Below are 18388 nucleotides of genomic sequence, written 5' to 3'. Positions count from 1 at the left end.
TCTGTATTCGTTTCCTGACCTTCTCATTTTGTATATCCAACTTACGGTCCACCTCACCACCAGCTAATTCTCTGAAATCTGGTTCTGTTACTTCTTTATTTGTAATACTTCATTGAGTCTCCATTGCCAACAAAATAAAAATCAAACTGGAGTGGGAGACAGTTTGTATGGACCACCTAGCCTGAGGCAGGTCTGTGAGTGATGAGCCTCAGTTCCTTCATTTGTCAAGTAGGGATCATGCAGTAATAGAATCCAACTCGTAGGGATGATTTATGGAGTAGATGAGGTAATGTATTTACAGTGCTTACCTTTATGCCTGTTACATGATAAACACTTATTAAAGATTAGACATTACTATTGCAGCTTTTTGGGATTCAGCAATTTTGGGTTCAGATTCCTGAATCATATTGTACCGTACAGCCTAACCGTCTTTGTATCTTCCAAGTGATCATTCCTGTCTTCTTTCGATTCCTACACCTTTTCATTCTACTCCTGGCAGTGCCAGTGCTTCGTCCCTTTTACATTAGCCTGTGTGTCCTTCCCCTGTTACCCCTAAGAGATTAGATCAGGTACTGGTGAGCCTGCCTCTGCAGGTGGACTGCGGTGTCCTGAAGGACAGGGATGCACGCCCAGCTCCCAGCACACAGCCTGACATACCCGAGGCCGTCGGTAATGATGACAAAGTATATAAATTAATCAACAGAGGATACCAACCTGTTGACCCCCAGTATGCTTAAACTTTTTATTCCAAATTACACCATGGAAAAATTTGGTAATTATTATAGCATACTTCTTAAAAATAGTTAAATGTTTACCATGAGAAAGTCTAGAATTTCTTCCTCTAGAAATCCTTGAAAATAATACAGAGATTTTCTTGTGTGTGTCAATGATGGCTATGTTCCTCAAGTGTCCTTCCATCTCCAAGAATGTTCAGTAAGAATCACATTAAAGTGATAGTAAGGCAAATACTAATATATAATTTAGTTCTTAAAATGTCTATGCATTTGTTATCTTGTACAATCCTCATATTAACCTTAAGACGTATGTACCATGATATTCATTTTATAATAGGAGAGAAAAGTGTGAGGTCCAGCAAAATTAGTTTGCCAGATTCATGGTTAAGTTCCTTTTTTCTAAATCCTAAAGTTTGTGTTCTTTGAATCATGCTACCTCTTAATAAATAAACAGCAAACTTACTAAATAATGATAACAAATAGACACATCTCAATGTTTGATTAGAGCAAATTTGTTCAAATGGGAAATGAGCATTTGTCAGCATGCATTTAATTTTAATTTTTTCAGGCATTTAAAAAGTTACTGTGATATATAATATTCCAGGTTAAAATCTAGAGTTAATTATTTAGCTTCTGGCTTAAAATTTGTGGGCCTACTTAGCTGTACTGATTACAGTTATATCTGTCTTTCTGTTTATGTACCTATTGATTGATTAATTGGTTTGTTTTCCAGAAAACCGTGGACTGCATGACAACGATGTCAGTGCCTTCCACCCTGGTTAAATGTTTATATCTGTTTTTTGACCTTCCACATGTGCCTGAGGCAGTTGGAGGTGCACAGAATGAGCTACCTCTAGCAGAACGTCGTGGACTACTCCAGAAAGTTTTTGTACAGGTATGGAAGGTGCTCTTTGCCTGGCCATCTACACCACTCTGTTTAAAGTGAGACAGGTGCACTGCTTCAGTAGACATCTTACCTATTCCATTTTCTGTCGTATTTCATGTTGTTTATTATAAATTGACTTTATCCCATGTAATTGTCACATTTGTTGAATCTGCACACTTTTGAGGAATATGTGAGTGAGGCATTAGTAAGTTTGTTTCTCTGACAGAGTCAACTATTAAGGTTACCATTGCTATAGCAATAACATCTGTGAAATGAACTAAGCAAGGAACACTTTTATTGGTAATCATTAAGTTTAGGGTAATATTTCTTACATTGTCAAGTTCTCTTTTATTGTTTAGATATAGGAAGTCCCTGGCCTATAAATATTTAACAAAAGATGGTTTATTTTAGTGGCTGCTGCTACCTCCTCTCTCCTGGCCTATAAATCCCTGCTTTCCCACTGTTGCCACCCTGCCTTTAATAGCATTATCAGGTAACAAAGGTTTATAGGCTAGAAATAGCATCATCGTTTTGATATCCTTTCTTGGGGGAAAATTTTCAAGGCAAACAAACTATAAACCTTTAACATACAGTGTGCCCATGGGAAACTAATATAATATTAAAAAACGTTTGACACAAAAAGGCAGATACTCTATGATTCCACTTACATGAATGTAAAGTGATCGGACTCTTAGAAAATCAAATGATGATTGACAGGGTCTCCTGGGTGGGGAAAAAGTTGTTTTCAATTGGTACAGAGTTTTAGTTTTGCAAGATGAAAATGTTCTAGAGATGCGTTGTGTAATAGTATGCTTATGGTGAACACTACTGTACTCTATACTTAAAAATGATTAAGATGGTAAATTGTATGTTATGTGTTTTCACCTCAATAAAAAACCCCAGTCCTGCTTCCATCCAGTTCTCTGAAATTATGTAACCTAAGATGTAGCTTTCTCACCTCTAAAACGAAGATAATGATACCTACCGAGAGGGTTTCTGTGAAGAGTAAATGAAATAATACACAAGCTGCAGTTCTCTGTTAGGACATAGTGGATACGAAATACAAAATCCGGAGATTGCCGCTGTCACCACTACCGCCGTGGGACGGGGGTCTGCACTAGGTGAAGTGGAGCGGGCAGATGGCACTTGCACCGTGTGTGACTGGGGTGTTTGCTGCAGGAGAGACTCGACTCCGTAGAGGTGCTGGCAGTGGGAGGACAGGAGAGGGAGGCTAAGGCAGATAATCAATTAAATACGAATTCAGCAAATATGTATTGAACATGTTTTTATTAGATGCTTTTGTGCTAGTGATTAACTTACAAATATTACCTCATAATTTGCAAGACAACCCATGACGTCAGAACGTTTGTTTTCTCCCCAAATGGAGATGTGAACAAATGGCAGAACTGGGATTAGAACTCAAGTTTATCTGACTCCTGAGTTAGACTGCATGAGAAAAGCAGTGGGAGTAACTTCATAAGAATTAAAGCTACCTTTAGACGTTGTTGATTTGTTTAGTTGCCCTATTTCAGTAAAGCCCTTCTAAAGTAGTAATTAATGCTTTAGGCAATAAATGGAAGCTGAACTGCATATATATAATACTAAATAAGTATAATGAAGATTTCTATTTTCTGTATCTGTAAACAGTGGGTGCTTTCAGCTAAATGTGAGATTCATTTTAGCATATTGGAATCATTGAATATGAAGGCCAAAAGAGACTCAGAAGAGAACTCAGATGAAACTCCCCACTTAGGAAAGCTGGTACCCCTGGCTGGGATCCGCAGCGGGACCACGGCAGTGACGAAAACCAGGCTCTCCCACCTCTCCCTGAGCCCCTTGAGTGCAGCACATCACTTCCTTTGTTTCTCATCACAGGCTGGACATTGTTTTCATCATTTTGTCTAGAAGATCCAACATATCAGATATTTTCAGAACACATAGTGTTTCTGATGGATGAAATTCCTGTGTTTATATTATGTGACAGATGTTTTTCTGGGTCCTTAGCAGTTGGTATTGCTTCATGTAGGCATTCGGTTTTTGTGGGTTTTTTGTTTTGTTTTTGTTTTTCCTTTTGCCTTGGTGTGGCCAATTCTTGCTTTGCACACTGGACTGGACTTGGTAACAGAGTCCCTACAATAGAAGTGGTAGTGTAGGGGCCAAGAGGAATGAGATGCAGATGCTTCAGTGTTCTGGTTTATAAAATGAAAGGATTATAGTAGATATTTGTAAGAATCCTTTTGCCTTTAAAGATTAAGAATCAATTATCTTAAGAGTCAATAAATTCAAAGAATTAAATCCAGTTTATTTTTGAAAGCACAGATTTGATTTGGAAAAAAAGTATTTTATTTTGGGGTTTGTTTTTATGTCACAAATTAGAGAAATGAAATTCATTCCTCTAATCACACAAGGGCAATGTGAGAACCAAGGGAAAGTAAAATCAACAATCCAGTTGTTTGAGCATATGTCTTTCTACTGCAATTAGCTGTCTTTTTTTCTCCATATAGTTTTTATGTTGCATTTGACATATATGGGAAAAGATATACATATTATACATATTAATGGGCATAAAGTGTCCAACAATATCTCCAGGCATTATTTTGTGGGTGGAATGCCTATAATACTGATTTTATAAGTATTTTGTTGTTTGTCTGAATTCTTAAGTCCTTTTTTATTATATTTGTGATATTTGGCATCTGTGATTTAGAAAACTCTTGTATTTAATTAAATTTTTGCATTGAAGGAAATAAGAAAAGCAAGACCTACCTTTCTCAGACAAAACATGGTATTTCAAATACTGTTTTTTAGTTTTCAGTTACAATTTACTTTCAGTACTTTCTCTTGGTTTAGGTGCACAGCGTAGCGGTTAGACAGTCATATACTTTACCTAGTGCTCCCTCAATATTTTCAATGCCCACCTGGCACCATCCTTAGTCATTGCAGTATTATTGATTATATTCCCTGTGCTGTACCAAATACATTTTTCTATCCCCACAGATAATGAAATACTGAAATTCACATTCTTTCAAGAGAATAAAATTATTTTATAAATTATAGTTATTTTATTCACTTTATATATTTTTAAAAATATTTAGATGAGCAAATTTAGCACAGAGATGAAAAGTTAACTTTTCCTCCCATTGAACTGAGATAAAAAGAAAAACTTCCTTTGAGGGTAGAAACCATAGCTGAATTCCCCAAGCAGTAGACTCTTAATGCTGTGAGCTCTTGTGTACTGTATATTTTGCAATTCATAATTAAGAAGTACACTCTCATTCCAGAGTTTAGGAAGTTTTGAATCTTCTTCGAAAACTAGGCTTGAAATTATTTTTGGCCAATAGACATCATTAAAACTTACTTATGAATTAAGATTGATTTGTTATTCTAATATCCCCTTCTTGTATAGAAATTGGAACAATTTGAAAATACTTTTACTTTTTAAAATTTTACTGTTTTTACTTTCTCACCTCTCTAAAACTGTCCTTTTTGGAGAAGAAAATTACATTCACCTATGACAAACTAAGAATTGAACTAAATCAGAAAACTAAATGTTGACTTTGAATGTTACTGTTGATTTATGCCACCTAGGGTAAAGTATGCAAAGATACCCTGATGAAGAGAAAATAGTAAACATAGAACATTTTTTAATAAGCTGATAAAAGTAGGGCTGGTTTACTGTCTTACATAAAACACTTCTAAATTACAGTTGTTTTTAGTTAATGCTGCCTAAGTTAGAGCACTCATCATTGTGGCTTTAATGGTATCACTCAGTACTAACCCTGAACTTTCAGAGTTTTTAATGGTCAGCCCTAGTCCTTTTCTGGCTCCTCCCTTTCCCCAACCATTCATTTATATACACATTTGTTTTGTTTTGTTTCGTTTAGATCTTAGTGAAACTCTGCAGTTTTGTTTCCCCGGCGGAGGAGCTGGCTCAAAAAGATGATCTCCAGCTTTTATTCAGTGCAATAACCTCTTGGTGCCCGCCCTATAACCTGCCTTGGAGGAAGAGTGCTGGAGAAGTCCTTATGACCATATCCCGTCATGGTCTTAGTGTCAATGTAGTAAAGTATATTCATGGTGAATATCTCTTTATTCATTTTAGGTGCTCTACATTTCTTTCGCATTTTTCTTCCTCATACGATGACAGATTTATTTTTAGTCTTTCAATTTTCCAAAGATTCTATTTTAAATTAAAAACTATATTTGCCAGGCCCTGGCCAGGTAGCTCAGTTGGTTGGAACATCCTCCAGATATGCCAAGTTTGCGGGTTTGATCCCTGGTCAGGGTACATGTAAGAATCAACCAATGAATGCATAAGTAAATGAACAACAGGTCAATGTTTCTTTCTTTTTCTCTCTGTCTCTCTTTCCTCTCCCTTCCTCTCTCTCTAAAATCAATCAATCAATAAATAATTAAAAACTGTATTTTCCAGGGGAAAAATATCTATTTTTGATTTGTGAGGCATTTCAAATATAAGAAATTTTCATCCAAACGATGGATACATACAAGAGTTAAGATAATTTTATTGTTGTGTAAATATTCAATTTGAATATAATGTAGGTTCTGTATCATAGCCTATTCTTCCCTCATCTTTTACTGAAGAAAAAAAAGTTTTTTTTCAGATGCTGCAGTTAAAAGTCTTTCTAAAGATATTTCATAAGTAGATAATAATCTGTTTTATGCAGCGTAAATGAAATTAGGTGGATTCTTTATCATCACTGTAGAGAAATAGTTGATTCTGTTTCCTAACCTCCATTCATGTGTTAAATCTTTTTAGCTTTTGTTATGTGAAACTTTGTTTTTTAGACAAATAAATTACATTAAAGATAAGTGAGGAAAAGTCTTCTTTGAAATGATTACAATCACCAAAGTCAATGATGGGTATAACTGTGTTTTAAATTAGTAGTATGCAGTGCAAACATAACTTTTAACACTTTGTTTCCTGAACTAGTTCTGTATCTCATTGGTCTACATTCACTCTAATTTGAGCTTTAATTATTGGATTTGTCTTAAACTTAAAAGATAGTTTTTTATTTTTCCATCCTTTTACTCTATTAATAAAAAAGATCAAAAATATCATTTGGCAGCTGGCAGTCATTTTACTTAATGATAAAACATCCAAATAATGATGTGAAGACTATAATAAATGTCAACTAGTTTTCAATACTTCCTGTATTACCCTTTGTTTACTAGAGGCAGAATTTTCCTAGTGAATTTGAATCTTATATTTACTTTTAGAATATGTAACATTATCTTTCAGTGTTTTATAGATACATTCAAATTTAATGTTTCATTAAATACTGGTTCAGAAACAAAGTTTTCTTAAGCAATTGCCGTAAATAATGTATATTTATTATTTATTTATTCTTACAGAAAAAGAATGTTTATCTACATGTGTTCAGAATATGCAGCAATCAGATGACCTGTCTCCTCTAGAAATTGTTGAAATGTTTGCTGGTCTTTCTTGTTTCCTCAAAGATTCCAGTGATGTTTCTCAAACTCTTTTGGATGATTTTCGGATATGGCAAGGATATGTTTTCCTTTGTGATCTCTTACTTAGGTAAAACCCCATAATTCAAGAATATATTTTAAATGTCTACTCAGTCTTTTTGACCAAAGGAAGCAGTGTAGTTTGTGGTAAGGATAAAAGGAATCAATCACTTATTTAATGTATACTTTATATACTCTTAACTTTAATCACTTCTTTTTATTCCTTTTCTGTGAACAGAGTACAAAAAGTGAATTTAGAGTCAAATTGGCAAATGCAAGGTGTAAACAGTGGAATCAGTGCTTAGATATGAAGAATAAATCTTCTTTAGTAGCTGAGGAAATAGAGCTTAGATGAACTAATTAAAATCTTCAAAAGTATAAACTCTTCTTGCTTAATTATGTTTTTGCTTTTCCTTATTAGTAATTCAGTGTTACTAATGTAGCTAATAACAGGAATAATTTTATAGATTGAGTGAGACCTTACAAATGTATATATAAAACAAATTAGTTAATCTGAAATGTTTTCACTAGCCCCTTTTCCATCCCAAATGTTCCATTCATATATGGAAAGTGGCTGGTTACAAATTTATTATGAAAAAGATACTTATGTCTCACTAGTTGTTCTCTGGGCCATCAGTTATTTTTGTCATTTGATCTATTGTAAATCAGAACTATTTTTTAAACTTTTTTATTTTTAACATCATTTTAAACAATTTGTGATACCTAGGAATGTAATTTTGCATATATGTCATAATTTGCAAATGAGGTCATATGAATGTTCATGAAATAACTACTTTACATTAGTAGGAGGGTATTAATTGGTGCCAACCTTTGAGAACACAGGTTGACCAGATATTAATCATCAAGGGCCTCAGAAATGTCAGTACTATTTGACACAATAATCTCACTTATGATTATATTCTAAAGATATAATCTTTATATTTGGATAAAATTTTATGTATGTTAGTGCTCCTGTATTCTGATTTTTACAGGTTTTTCCACCTCCCTCTTCCCAAATCTGTGGTTGGATCTCCATGACCATTAAAAGCATATCTATGGAGAGTTTATACTAACATAGAGAAACGTGTATAACACGAGCGGGGGGGGGGGGGTGCGGGCGGTTTACAAAATTCTGTGTATGGTATGAAAATAATTTATTAAAACAAGACTTTCATGCCCTGGCCAGTTTGGCCTACGGCCTGGTCAAGGTCATGTGCCTCGGGGTTCGAGTTCAATCCCAGCCCCAGTCGGGTTATGCAGGAGGCATCCAGTCGATGGTGTGTCTCTCCCTCCCACTCTATCTGAAAAAAAAATCAATGGAAAAATGTCCTCAGGTGAGGATTAAAAAAAAAAATTTTTTTTAAATTAAAACTTTCACATTAAAAACAAGTTTAAAAAATGTATCAGAATATTAACAGTATCTTCGATTTGTGAAGCTAAGCATACTTTTTTCTACTTTTGTGCATTCTCCAAGTTTTTTTTAAATTAGTTCTATTGTGGGAAACCCCAATAAATCTTATTCTTTAAAAAGTAGATTTTTGTATCCCATTTTGTGTTCTCAATAAAGCCCTGATCAAAAGATGATTTTATAATCACTCCAGTGTTCCTTCAAAGGAATTAAGATTGTTTTAAAGAATTATTAGACTCTCAGAACTTCATTTAAATGTACTCTAATAGAGTACCTGAATTAATTAATAAAATAAAGATAAAGTGTTAGAGCCTTCCCCAAGGAATTCATTGTTAAAAACTCTTAGCAGAGAAAATGTCTTAGGAAAGAAATGGTTAAGGGTTTTGGTTGTAAACAGTGAAACTGTATAACCTTAGAGCTTTAGGGAATTTAATAGATATTTAATCTAATTCTTCTATTTTATAGAGACTTTCTACCAGAGATCAGAGAGTTACATAAAATAACACTGCTAGTGGCAAAATTAGCACTTATATCAATCAGGTCTTCTAACTACTAGTGTATTTATTTGAAATATACCATGATGTCTTAAAATTTGTAGATTTTTTAAAAGATTGTGTGTTTATATGGGAAAAATTAGAAGAAGATACTTCTTGGAGTACTTGATATGTTTATTTACTGCATTAAATATTGAAAATTTCTGGATTAAATTTGAGAATATAACTAGAAAAAATATTTGCTAAATCATACCTTTCCTAGATTGGAACAAGCAAAGGAGGCAGAATCTAAAGATGCCTTGAAAGACCTGGTTAACCTGATAACTTCCCTAACAACATACGGTGTCAGTGAACTGAAACCTGCTGGCGTTACCACAGGGGCACCCTTTTTGTTGCCTGGGTTCGCAGTACCTCAGCCTGCAGGCAAAGGTGAGTCCTTTTTTTTTTTTTCCATTTTCACTCAGGGAAGTAGAGAAAGAATGAAGTAGTCTGACTTCACTCTTTATTTGTTACTTATATAAAGGTAATCTACTGTTTTTCATTAAAGTTTGTGCTTTTTATGGTATAATTTCTTGAATGACAGTCTTTACAGATCAAATACTGAATATTGAAATATAATAAAATCAAAACAGTGAAATTTATATTTTAGTGTTTCATTTTCATATACAAACAATGTAATAATCCAAGCATGCCTCTTTTGATTTTGGCACTCCACACATTTGCACTTCATGTGGATGGCCCTCTGACTCACTCTCCAATCTCTGTGCTTTTTTTATATAATATGTAGAGGGAAAGCACATAGTATAAATGCTTACATTTTTTTTTAAAACTAAGCAAACCTAAGTACAAAGAAATATTATTTCTTTCATGTCAGAAAAATAAATTCTATGGTTCAGATTTTCTTACTTTGGCTCTCATCTATTGATAATTTACTAAAGAACTTACTGTATAGTTAATAACATTTAGTTACATTAGAGCACAAGTTACTTTTAAATGCCATATGATTTTCCCTTAGGTGGAATCTAAAAAACAAAATAAAGGAACAAACAGAACAGAAACAGACACATAGATACAGGGAACACGCTAGTCGTTGCTAGGTGGGAAGTGGGTGGGAGGACTGGGTGAAAAAGGTGAAGGGATTAAGAAGTACAAATTGGAAGTCTTAAAACAGTCGCAGGTGTGAAATACACCACAGGGAATATAGTCAGCAATATTGTAATAATTATATATGGTGCCAGGTGGGTACTAGATTTAATGTAAGGACCACTTTGTAAATTACATAAATGTCTAATGACTGTGCTGTACACCTGAAACTAATATAAAATAATATTGAATATCAACTATAATTGAATATCAACTGAAAAAAAAGGGTACAAGCTAGTTTTGCTTTTATTTATTTACTGTGAATGTATAATAACCATTTAGAACTTTCTGAAATAATCTGAGCCTGGGGGTCTCTTTCACATGATTGTCACTTGGTAAATATGCAAAATATAGTGAATATTTGCATGTAGAACTTAATTATCCAAAAAATAGCAGCATGTCTGTTTATTTAAATTACATAGTCCGTTATCTATGTATTTTATGACATAGTGTCAGCAGTTTCACGTTTTTATGTTGATGAGAACAAATGAATTTATTAGAATATCCTAAATGTGATTTACTGTAGAAAACTATAATGAAAAGGCATGACTTAGATTGGAGTCATTGAACTTATTGCGATAAGATGTTCCCTCATTGTATGGCTTGTATAGAATTTTCTTCGTCTGCAATAAGTAGAAATGCAGGCATGATTCTGAGCAGTTTAGGGCCTCATTTTATTTAAAATTTAAAAAATGAGTGTCTCAAAAACTTATAATTTATAGACTCTAGCTTGAGAACTCCACAGTTAACTCTTTCTGTGAGTTAATTTAAAAATAGCTCAGCTGTGTACTTTCTATTGTAGACTTTTTTTCCTTTCATTTGATTAATCAGTATGATCATGGCACTGGCATAATAGCTAGTTACAACAGTACAATTTTGTAATAAGAGGATTGGATTAATGCAGCAGAATTAACCTTCCTTATTTGTCTGCCTGATGTTGTCTCATCCATAGCAGGGATAATAAATATATAATCCAGCGCCTCTTGGGCTTATCATGAGAATTCAGTGACATATGTTTATGAAAACAAGGTTAACTAGAAAGGATGTTGCCCTGACAGTCAGAATTCAGGCGACCATGAGTGACCTAACCTTTCTCAGCTGAGCCAAACCGGCCAGGGCCTTTCTAAATATCAGTTTCTTCTTCAGAAGAAGTGATGTAATATTATGTAAAATAAATAGATCAAGTTTGATTATTTTGAGTTTCATTTATAACTCAAAATTATGTATTTCTCATGGTCTACTTTGCAGTGTTATTGTATGGACTAATGGATATAGCTCTATTCCACACAAAAGAAATATAGAATATTTTTTTGCTAGCAGTACTGAGGTATACTATATATATATTTATATATAAATCTGTCCATTGTAAAGGTTGAATTTAATGAGTTTAGATAACTGTATACAGTTATAAAATCACCACCATTATCATATATGGAATATCCCCATCCTTAAAATTTTCTTTTTGCCGTTTGCATTCAGTCCCCATTTCCTCACCCCTTGTCCTAGTAACCACTGATCTGCTTTGGTTTCACCCTTTCTAGAATTTCATAAACTGGAATCATACAGTATGTATGATTATCCAAAAAATAGCAGCGTGTGAAATACACCACAGGGAATATAGTCAGCAATATTGTAATAATTATATATGGTGCCAGGTGGGTACTAGACTTAATGTAAGGACCACTTTGTAAATTATATTTTGTTTATATCTGGCTCCTTTGACTTTTGAGATTCATTCATGTTTTTGCATGTATCTGAAGTTTGTTCCATTTGAATACTGGGGAGTATCTCATTGTTTGGCTGTCCTACAATTTATCCATTCTCCAGTTGATGGCATTTGTTTAACTATCATGAGTAAAGCTACTAGGAACAGAATAAAGCTGCTATGAATATTTATATAAAATATGATTTTGTGTGGACGTACCTTTTCATTTGTTTGGGATAAATACCAAGCAGTCCAGTTGCTGGGTCAGGTGGTAAATGTATGTTTGACATTATGAGGGATTGCACACTGCCTTCTAAAACGGCTGTGTCAGTTTGCATTCACACCAGTCATGTACGAAAGTTTGTTTTACATCCTTCGCAACACCTGATGGTGTTAGTGTTTTTAATTTTAGGTTTTCTCATGAGTGTGTAGTAGTATCTAATTGTGTTTTTTTAATTTACATTTTTCTACTTGATTTCAAACATCTTTTTAATGTGCTTATTTGCCATCAGATTTCTATTTTGGACAAGTCCTTTGTAAGATACTTATTTTAAGTATGTTCTCCTGGTCTTGATTTGCCTTTTTTGTCTTAGCATCTTCTGAAGAACAGAAATTTTAATTTTGATGAAGTCTAATTTGTTATTGTTAAAATATTTTATGAGTTTTGCCTCATACTAAGAAATCTTAAGTCCAAATCTGAACTCTTCTCTGTTTTCTTCTAGGAGTTTCGTATTTCAATGCTTACATTAAGATCTGTGAATCATTTTAAGTCAATTTTTATGTATAATGAGAAGTAAGATTTTTTTGTTCCAATATGAATATCCAAGGATGCCTCATCCCTTTTTTTGAAAAGACTGTATATGATCATATGAAATCCTTTCTTTTTTTGCTCCATTGGTTAATGTGTCTTAAGCCAATATATATAATTGTGATTACTGTGTCTTTAAAGTAAATCTTGAAATAAAGTCAATTAAGTTGTTCAGTTCTGTTCTTCCTTTTCAAAATTATTTTGGTCCTTTGGACTTTTATATAAATTGAATTATTGAATTATTAAAAACATAAAAAGCTTGCTGAGATGCTGATTGAGAGTACATTGAATCTATAGATCAGTTTGTTTTGGGGGAGAATTGACAACTTAACCTTGCATCCTCCAATCCATGAAGATAGAGCTTTTGATTTATTTGGGTTGTATTATTTTTCTCTCAGCAATGGTTTACAGTTTATGTTGTATAGGAGTTTCAATTTTTTTGTTAAATGTGTTCTTAAATATTTTATTTTTTTAATACTGTTGTGAATAAAAATTGTTTTCTTAATTTCATTTTGGATTCCTTGCTGCTAGTTTATAGAAATGCAGTTGTTTTAAAAATACTACCTTTTACCTATGACTTTGTTAAAAGTAATTATTAGTTTTAGTGGGCTTTTTGTTTTTGTTGTTGTTGTTTTTTTATCCTCACCTGAGGACATTTTTCCATTTTTTTGTTGTTGTTGTTGTTCAGATAGAGCGGGAGGGAGAGAGAGGAAGAGAGAGAGAGAGAGAGAGAAACATCGATGTGAAGGGACACATCGAGTGGCTGCCACCCGCACGACCAACCAGGGCCGCGGACAAACTGCAACCGAGGTACGTGCCCTTAGCGGGAACCGAACCCGGGTCTCTCTGTACCGCAGGCTGACGCTTCAACCGCTGAGCCAAACCGGCCAGGGGTTAGTGGGCTTTTTGGATGTACATTTTGTTTGTTTGTTTTAATCCTCACCCAAAGAAATGCTTAGAGAGAGGGAGGGACTTTGCCGGGGCAGGGGTACATTTCTTATTAATCTAGCTATGGATAAGAGATGCTGGACTGTTGTGCTGGAATGAAAATAAGAAAGCCAGTTGTGATGATGCCATGTGTAGCATTGATAAAATGAGGCAGTGATAGTCTTTTACAAATTGTAACTCTGTAGTTTGAACTTTTTCTAAGTTGGGGCTATGTGTGTTCTGATATACTTGATACAATTTTTTAAAACTTATCTTTATTGTTGAAAGCATTACAGATGTCCCCTCTATTTTCTCTTGTTGACCTCCTCTTTCTCGCTCCCATCCCCCTCTCGCCTTCCCCACACTACTGTCTGTGTCCGTTGGTTATGCATAGAAGTTCTTTGGTTTATCTCTTCCCGCTCCCCTCCCCTCTGAGTTTCATCAGTCTGACAATCAGTTTGTACTTCTTAATCCCTCACCTTTTTCACCCATCCTAACCCTCCCATCTGGCAACCAATATAAAGTTCTCTGTATCTGTGAGTCTGTTCTGCTTGTACAGTTTATTTGTAGATTCGATTCTTGATAGATAGGTATTTATTGCCATTTTATTGTTTGAATTTTTGTTCATCTTCTTCAAGAAGACCTTTCAACATTTCATATAATACTGGTTTGGTGGTGATGAACTCCTTTAGCTTTTCTCTGGGAAACTTTTATTTTTAATCCTCACCTGAGGATATTTTTACATTTATCATCAGATAGAGTGGGGGGTGTGGTGAGAAACATCAATGTGAGAGAGATACATTGACTGGTTGCCTCCCACATGACCGGACTAGGGTCGGGGATGCACCGCAACCAATGTACGTGCCCTTGAATGGAATTCAACCTGTGATTCATTGGTCCATGGGCCAACACTCTAACCGCTGAGCCAACCTGGCCAGGGCTGGGAAGCTCTTTATATGTCCATCGATTCTAAATGACAGCTTTGCAGGATAGAGTAATCTTGGTTGTTGGTCCTTGCTTTTCATCACTTTGAATATTTCTTACCACACCCTTCTGGCCTGCAAAGTTTCTTTTAAGAAATCAGCTGACAGTCTTATGGGAGCTCCGTTGTAGGTAACTGCTTTTCTCTTGCTGCTTTTAAGATTTTCTCTTTGTCTTTAACCTTTTGCATTACAAATATATATATATATATATATATATATTTTATTGATTTTAGAGAGAGGAAGGGAGAGGGAGAAATATAAACATCAATGAGAGAGACCATTGATTGGCTGCCTCCTGTATGCCCCCCACTGGGGATTGGGCCCACAACCTGGGCATGTACCCTGATCGGGAATCAGACCAGTGACTTTTTAGGTGCATGGGTTGATGCTCAACCACTGAGCGACACCGGTTGGGCTAACTTTTTGCATTTTGATGATCATGTATCTTGATGTGGGCCTCTTTGGGTTCATTTTGTTTGGGACTCTCTGTGCTTCCTGGACTTGTATGTCTATCTTTTTTCTCCAAGTTAGGGAAGTTTTCTGTCGTTTTTTCAAATAGGTTTTCAATATCTTGCTCTCTCTCTTCTCCTTCTGGTACACCCATGATGCAAATGTTGGTATACTTGAAGTTGTCCCAGAGGCTCCTTACACTATCCTCATTTTTTTTTTTTTTAATTCTTTTTTCTGATTGGGTGTTTTTTGCTGCTTTATATTCCAAATTGATAGTTTGCTTCTTGGCTTTACCTACTCTAGTACTGATTCCCTGTAAATTATTCCTTATTTCAGTTAGCATATCCTTCATTTCTGACTGGCACTTTTTTATGTTGTTGATGTTATCACTAAGTTCCTTGGAGTTCTCCTTAAGTTCCTTGAAGTTCTCACTGAGTTCCTTGAGCATCCTTATAAGCAGTGTCCTGAATTCTGCATCTGTTAGATTGCTATCTCCATTTTGTTTTGTTTGTTTCCTGGATTTTTGTTCTGTTCTTTCATTTGGGTCATGTTCATTTTTCCCCTCATTTTGGCTGCCTCCTTATATTTGTTTCTATGTGTCAGGTAGTGTTGCTATGTCCCCTAGGCTTTGTAGAGTGGCCTATTGTAGTAGGTGTCCTGTAGGGTCCAGTGGCACAGCCTCCCTGATCACTCCAGCTGGGCCCTCAAGGTGCACCTCTAATGTGGACTGTAAACCCTTCTGTTATAATTGAGTCTTAATTGCTGTTGGCATGTCAGCAGGAGGTATTTACTCGGGCTGATATGCTGTAAGGACTGGCTGTGCCGACTGACCACTGACTGCTGACTCCCTTTGAGGATCAGATGTGCAGGGCCCACCACACAGAGAAAGACTTACTTCAGTAGGGCTCTGGTACCCACTGAGTCCACTCCTCGAGTGTGTTGCTTGTAGAGATGATTGGGTGGTGGTGCTTCAACGTGGTCTGAAGCTGTCCACTAGGTGTGCTGGCTCTGGGGCAAGGCCAGCCTCTGCCTGTGTTCTACCTGGGGCACCAGTCATAAGCCTCAAAGTGATCTGCAGATGGCTGCTTCTTGTGCTGGGCTTGGAGGTGCTCAGGTAAAACAAAACTGTGAATCAACATTGGTTCCTTCCAGTGCCAGGCCTGAGGCCATTTCATGAGAGGTATAGGGCTTGCTGAGGCCAGATGTTGCTTGTTGGGGAGAATTTGAGAAAATCTGAAGCAGGAGCCAAGACAGGTCAATCATGTGGTAAAGCCACTGGAAACAGCTTGGATAGACCTGAAAGTTGGGTGGGGTGGAGCTTCAGGAAATCACCAAGGTAGGGCAAACAGTGTGAGCCAGGTTCCTAGAGTCCTAGATATTGTACCCCCTCTGCCTGCCCCGTGGGAGAAGGGCTCACCAAAGGAACAACGGCCTCCGCTGGTATGTCTGTCTGGGAGAAAGCTGCCCTACAGCTCTCGCCACAATGCCAAGCAATTCAGTTCTTGTTGGTATGTCTCTGATGCTTTTCAAGCTGCCTCCCCCATGCTAGAGCCAGTCTTGATGTGGAGTCTTCTGTAATTTTGTAGTTGTAGGACTTCCATTCAGCTCGATTTCAGGTGGTTCTGAATTATGGTTGTTCGGTAGTTTAGTTGTAACTTTGATGTGGTTGTGGGAGGTGGCGATACCATGTTTACCTATGCTGCCATCTTGACCGGAAGTCCTTACTTGATGCTATTTATCTTACCTTTTGTCAATTATTTGTTCAGGGTGCTTTGGGAGCTATTTTCTTTGATTTCAGTTGTTTCCCTTTCATCATCTATGAAAAGAAAATTTAGGTTACCAAGAAGTTTTACCCATTTATTGTTAATTACATTTAAAAGAGGAAACATGAATATATTTGCCTTATGTTGCTCTATACATAGATATAATTTACCTATCTTATTTTTAGTGCTGCTTTCAGATCAAGTGAAGGAGTATAGAAATCTAAAATTTCAAAGAAAAAGTAGACTAAGTTGTTAATGAAGCTGGTAAATATCTATTTCTGAATGTTAAAGCTTAAAAATGACTTTTCTTTTTATATTGTATAACAAGAGCTTTTATAAAACGTTTTGTTCACCAGCAGAGAAATTTTTCTAAAGAAAGTAACTGGCCCTGGCCAGTTTGGCTCAGCGGTTAGAGCGTCGGCCTGCGGTCCGGAGAGACCCGGGTTCGGTTCCCGCTAAGGGCATGTACTTTGGTTGCAGTTTGTCCCCGGCCCTGGTTGGTCGTGCGGGTGGCAGCCACTCGATGTGTCCCTTTCACGTCGATGTTTCCCTCTCTCTCTCCCTTCCTCTCTCTCCCTCCCACTCTATCTGTACAAAGGATGGAAAAATGTCCTCGGGTGAGGATTAAAAAAAAAAAAAAGAAAGTAACTGAAGAAATATAGCAGTCTTTTCCTTTTTTTTTTTTTTGGTATGTGCCCCTGGTGGGAACCGAACCCAAGACTCTCTGGTCCACAGGTCGACACTCCAACTGCTGAGCCAAACCGGCCAGGGCCAGTCTTTTCCTTTAAGTAAGAAATATTTCTGCTGGTTGATAACAATTCTGTGGTGATTTTTCATTTTAATTATTCCAGAACCACCATTGCAAGGTTGTGCTTCATAATCCATGGTTCTCCATTGCTTCCAAATGTGTTCCCTAAACAGAGCAAGTGTTTTTAAGATATATATATACATATTTGTATATATACACATACATATACACACACATACATATATATGTATGTGTGTGTATATATAATTTTTTTTTCAGTTAATCCTCACTTGAGGATTTTTTTTCCATTGATTTTTAGAAAGTGGAAGGCAGGGGTTGGGATGGAGAGAGAGAAAGAGAAACATCGATGTGAGAGAGACATACTGATTGGTTGCCTCCTGTACACTCCCCCACCTTGATGAGGGATTGAACCAGCAGCCCAGGCACGTACCCTTGACTGGGAAATGAACTCATGACCCTACAGTGTGTGGGCCGACTGTCTATCCACTGAGCCACACCGGCCAGGGCTTTTATTATTTATTTGTTTGTTTGTTTATTTATTTATTTATTTTAAATCCTCACCCGAGGATATTTTTCAAATAGAGTGAAAGGGAGAGAGGGAGGGAGAGAGAGAGAAAAATACTGATGTGAGAGAGAGACATCAATTAGTTGCCTCCTGCACAACCCAAACCCAGGCCTGGGATTGAACTCAACTGAGGTACATGCCCTTTACCGGGAATCAAACCTTCGACCCTCCAGTCCATGGTCCAGTGCTCTTACTGCTGAGCCAAACTGTCCATGGCTAATTTTTTTTTAAATAAAAAATGTTTCTCTTCATAAGAAAATATATAT

General features: G+C 36.0%; 1 protein-coding gene across 1 annotated transcript in view; it reads left to right on the top strand.

Annotated features, from left to right (window-relative positions):
• WDFY3 (WD repeat and FYVE domain containing 3) overlaps nt 1–18388 on the top strand; it is a 251523-nt gene that overhangs the window by 104484 nt on the left and 128651 nt on the right. The window contains exons 6-9 of the mRNA XM_036256644.1: nt 1468–1629; nt 5502–5694; nt 6991–7177; nt 9272–9438. Of these exons, the coding sequence (XP_036112537.1) occupies nt 1468–1629; nt 5502–5694; nt 6991–7177; nt 9272–9438 (709 nt within the window). The remainder of the gene's footprint in view (nt 1–1467; nt 1630–5501; nt 5695–6990; nt 7178–9271; nt 9439–18388) is intronic.

The sequence above is a fragment of the Molossus molossus genome, unplaced genomic scaffold (genome assembly GCF_014108415.1).
Source record: "Molossus molossus isolate mMolMol1 unplaced genomic scaffold, mMolMol1.p scaffold_m16_p_1, whole genome shotgun sequence".
Lineage (NCBI taxonomy): Eukaryota > Metazoa > Chordata > Mammalia > Chiroptera > Molossidae > Molossus > Molossus molossus.
The sequence above is the reverse complement of the archived record's forward strand: the minus strand, read 5'-3'. Positions and strand labels throughout refer to the sequence as shown.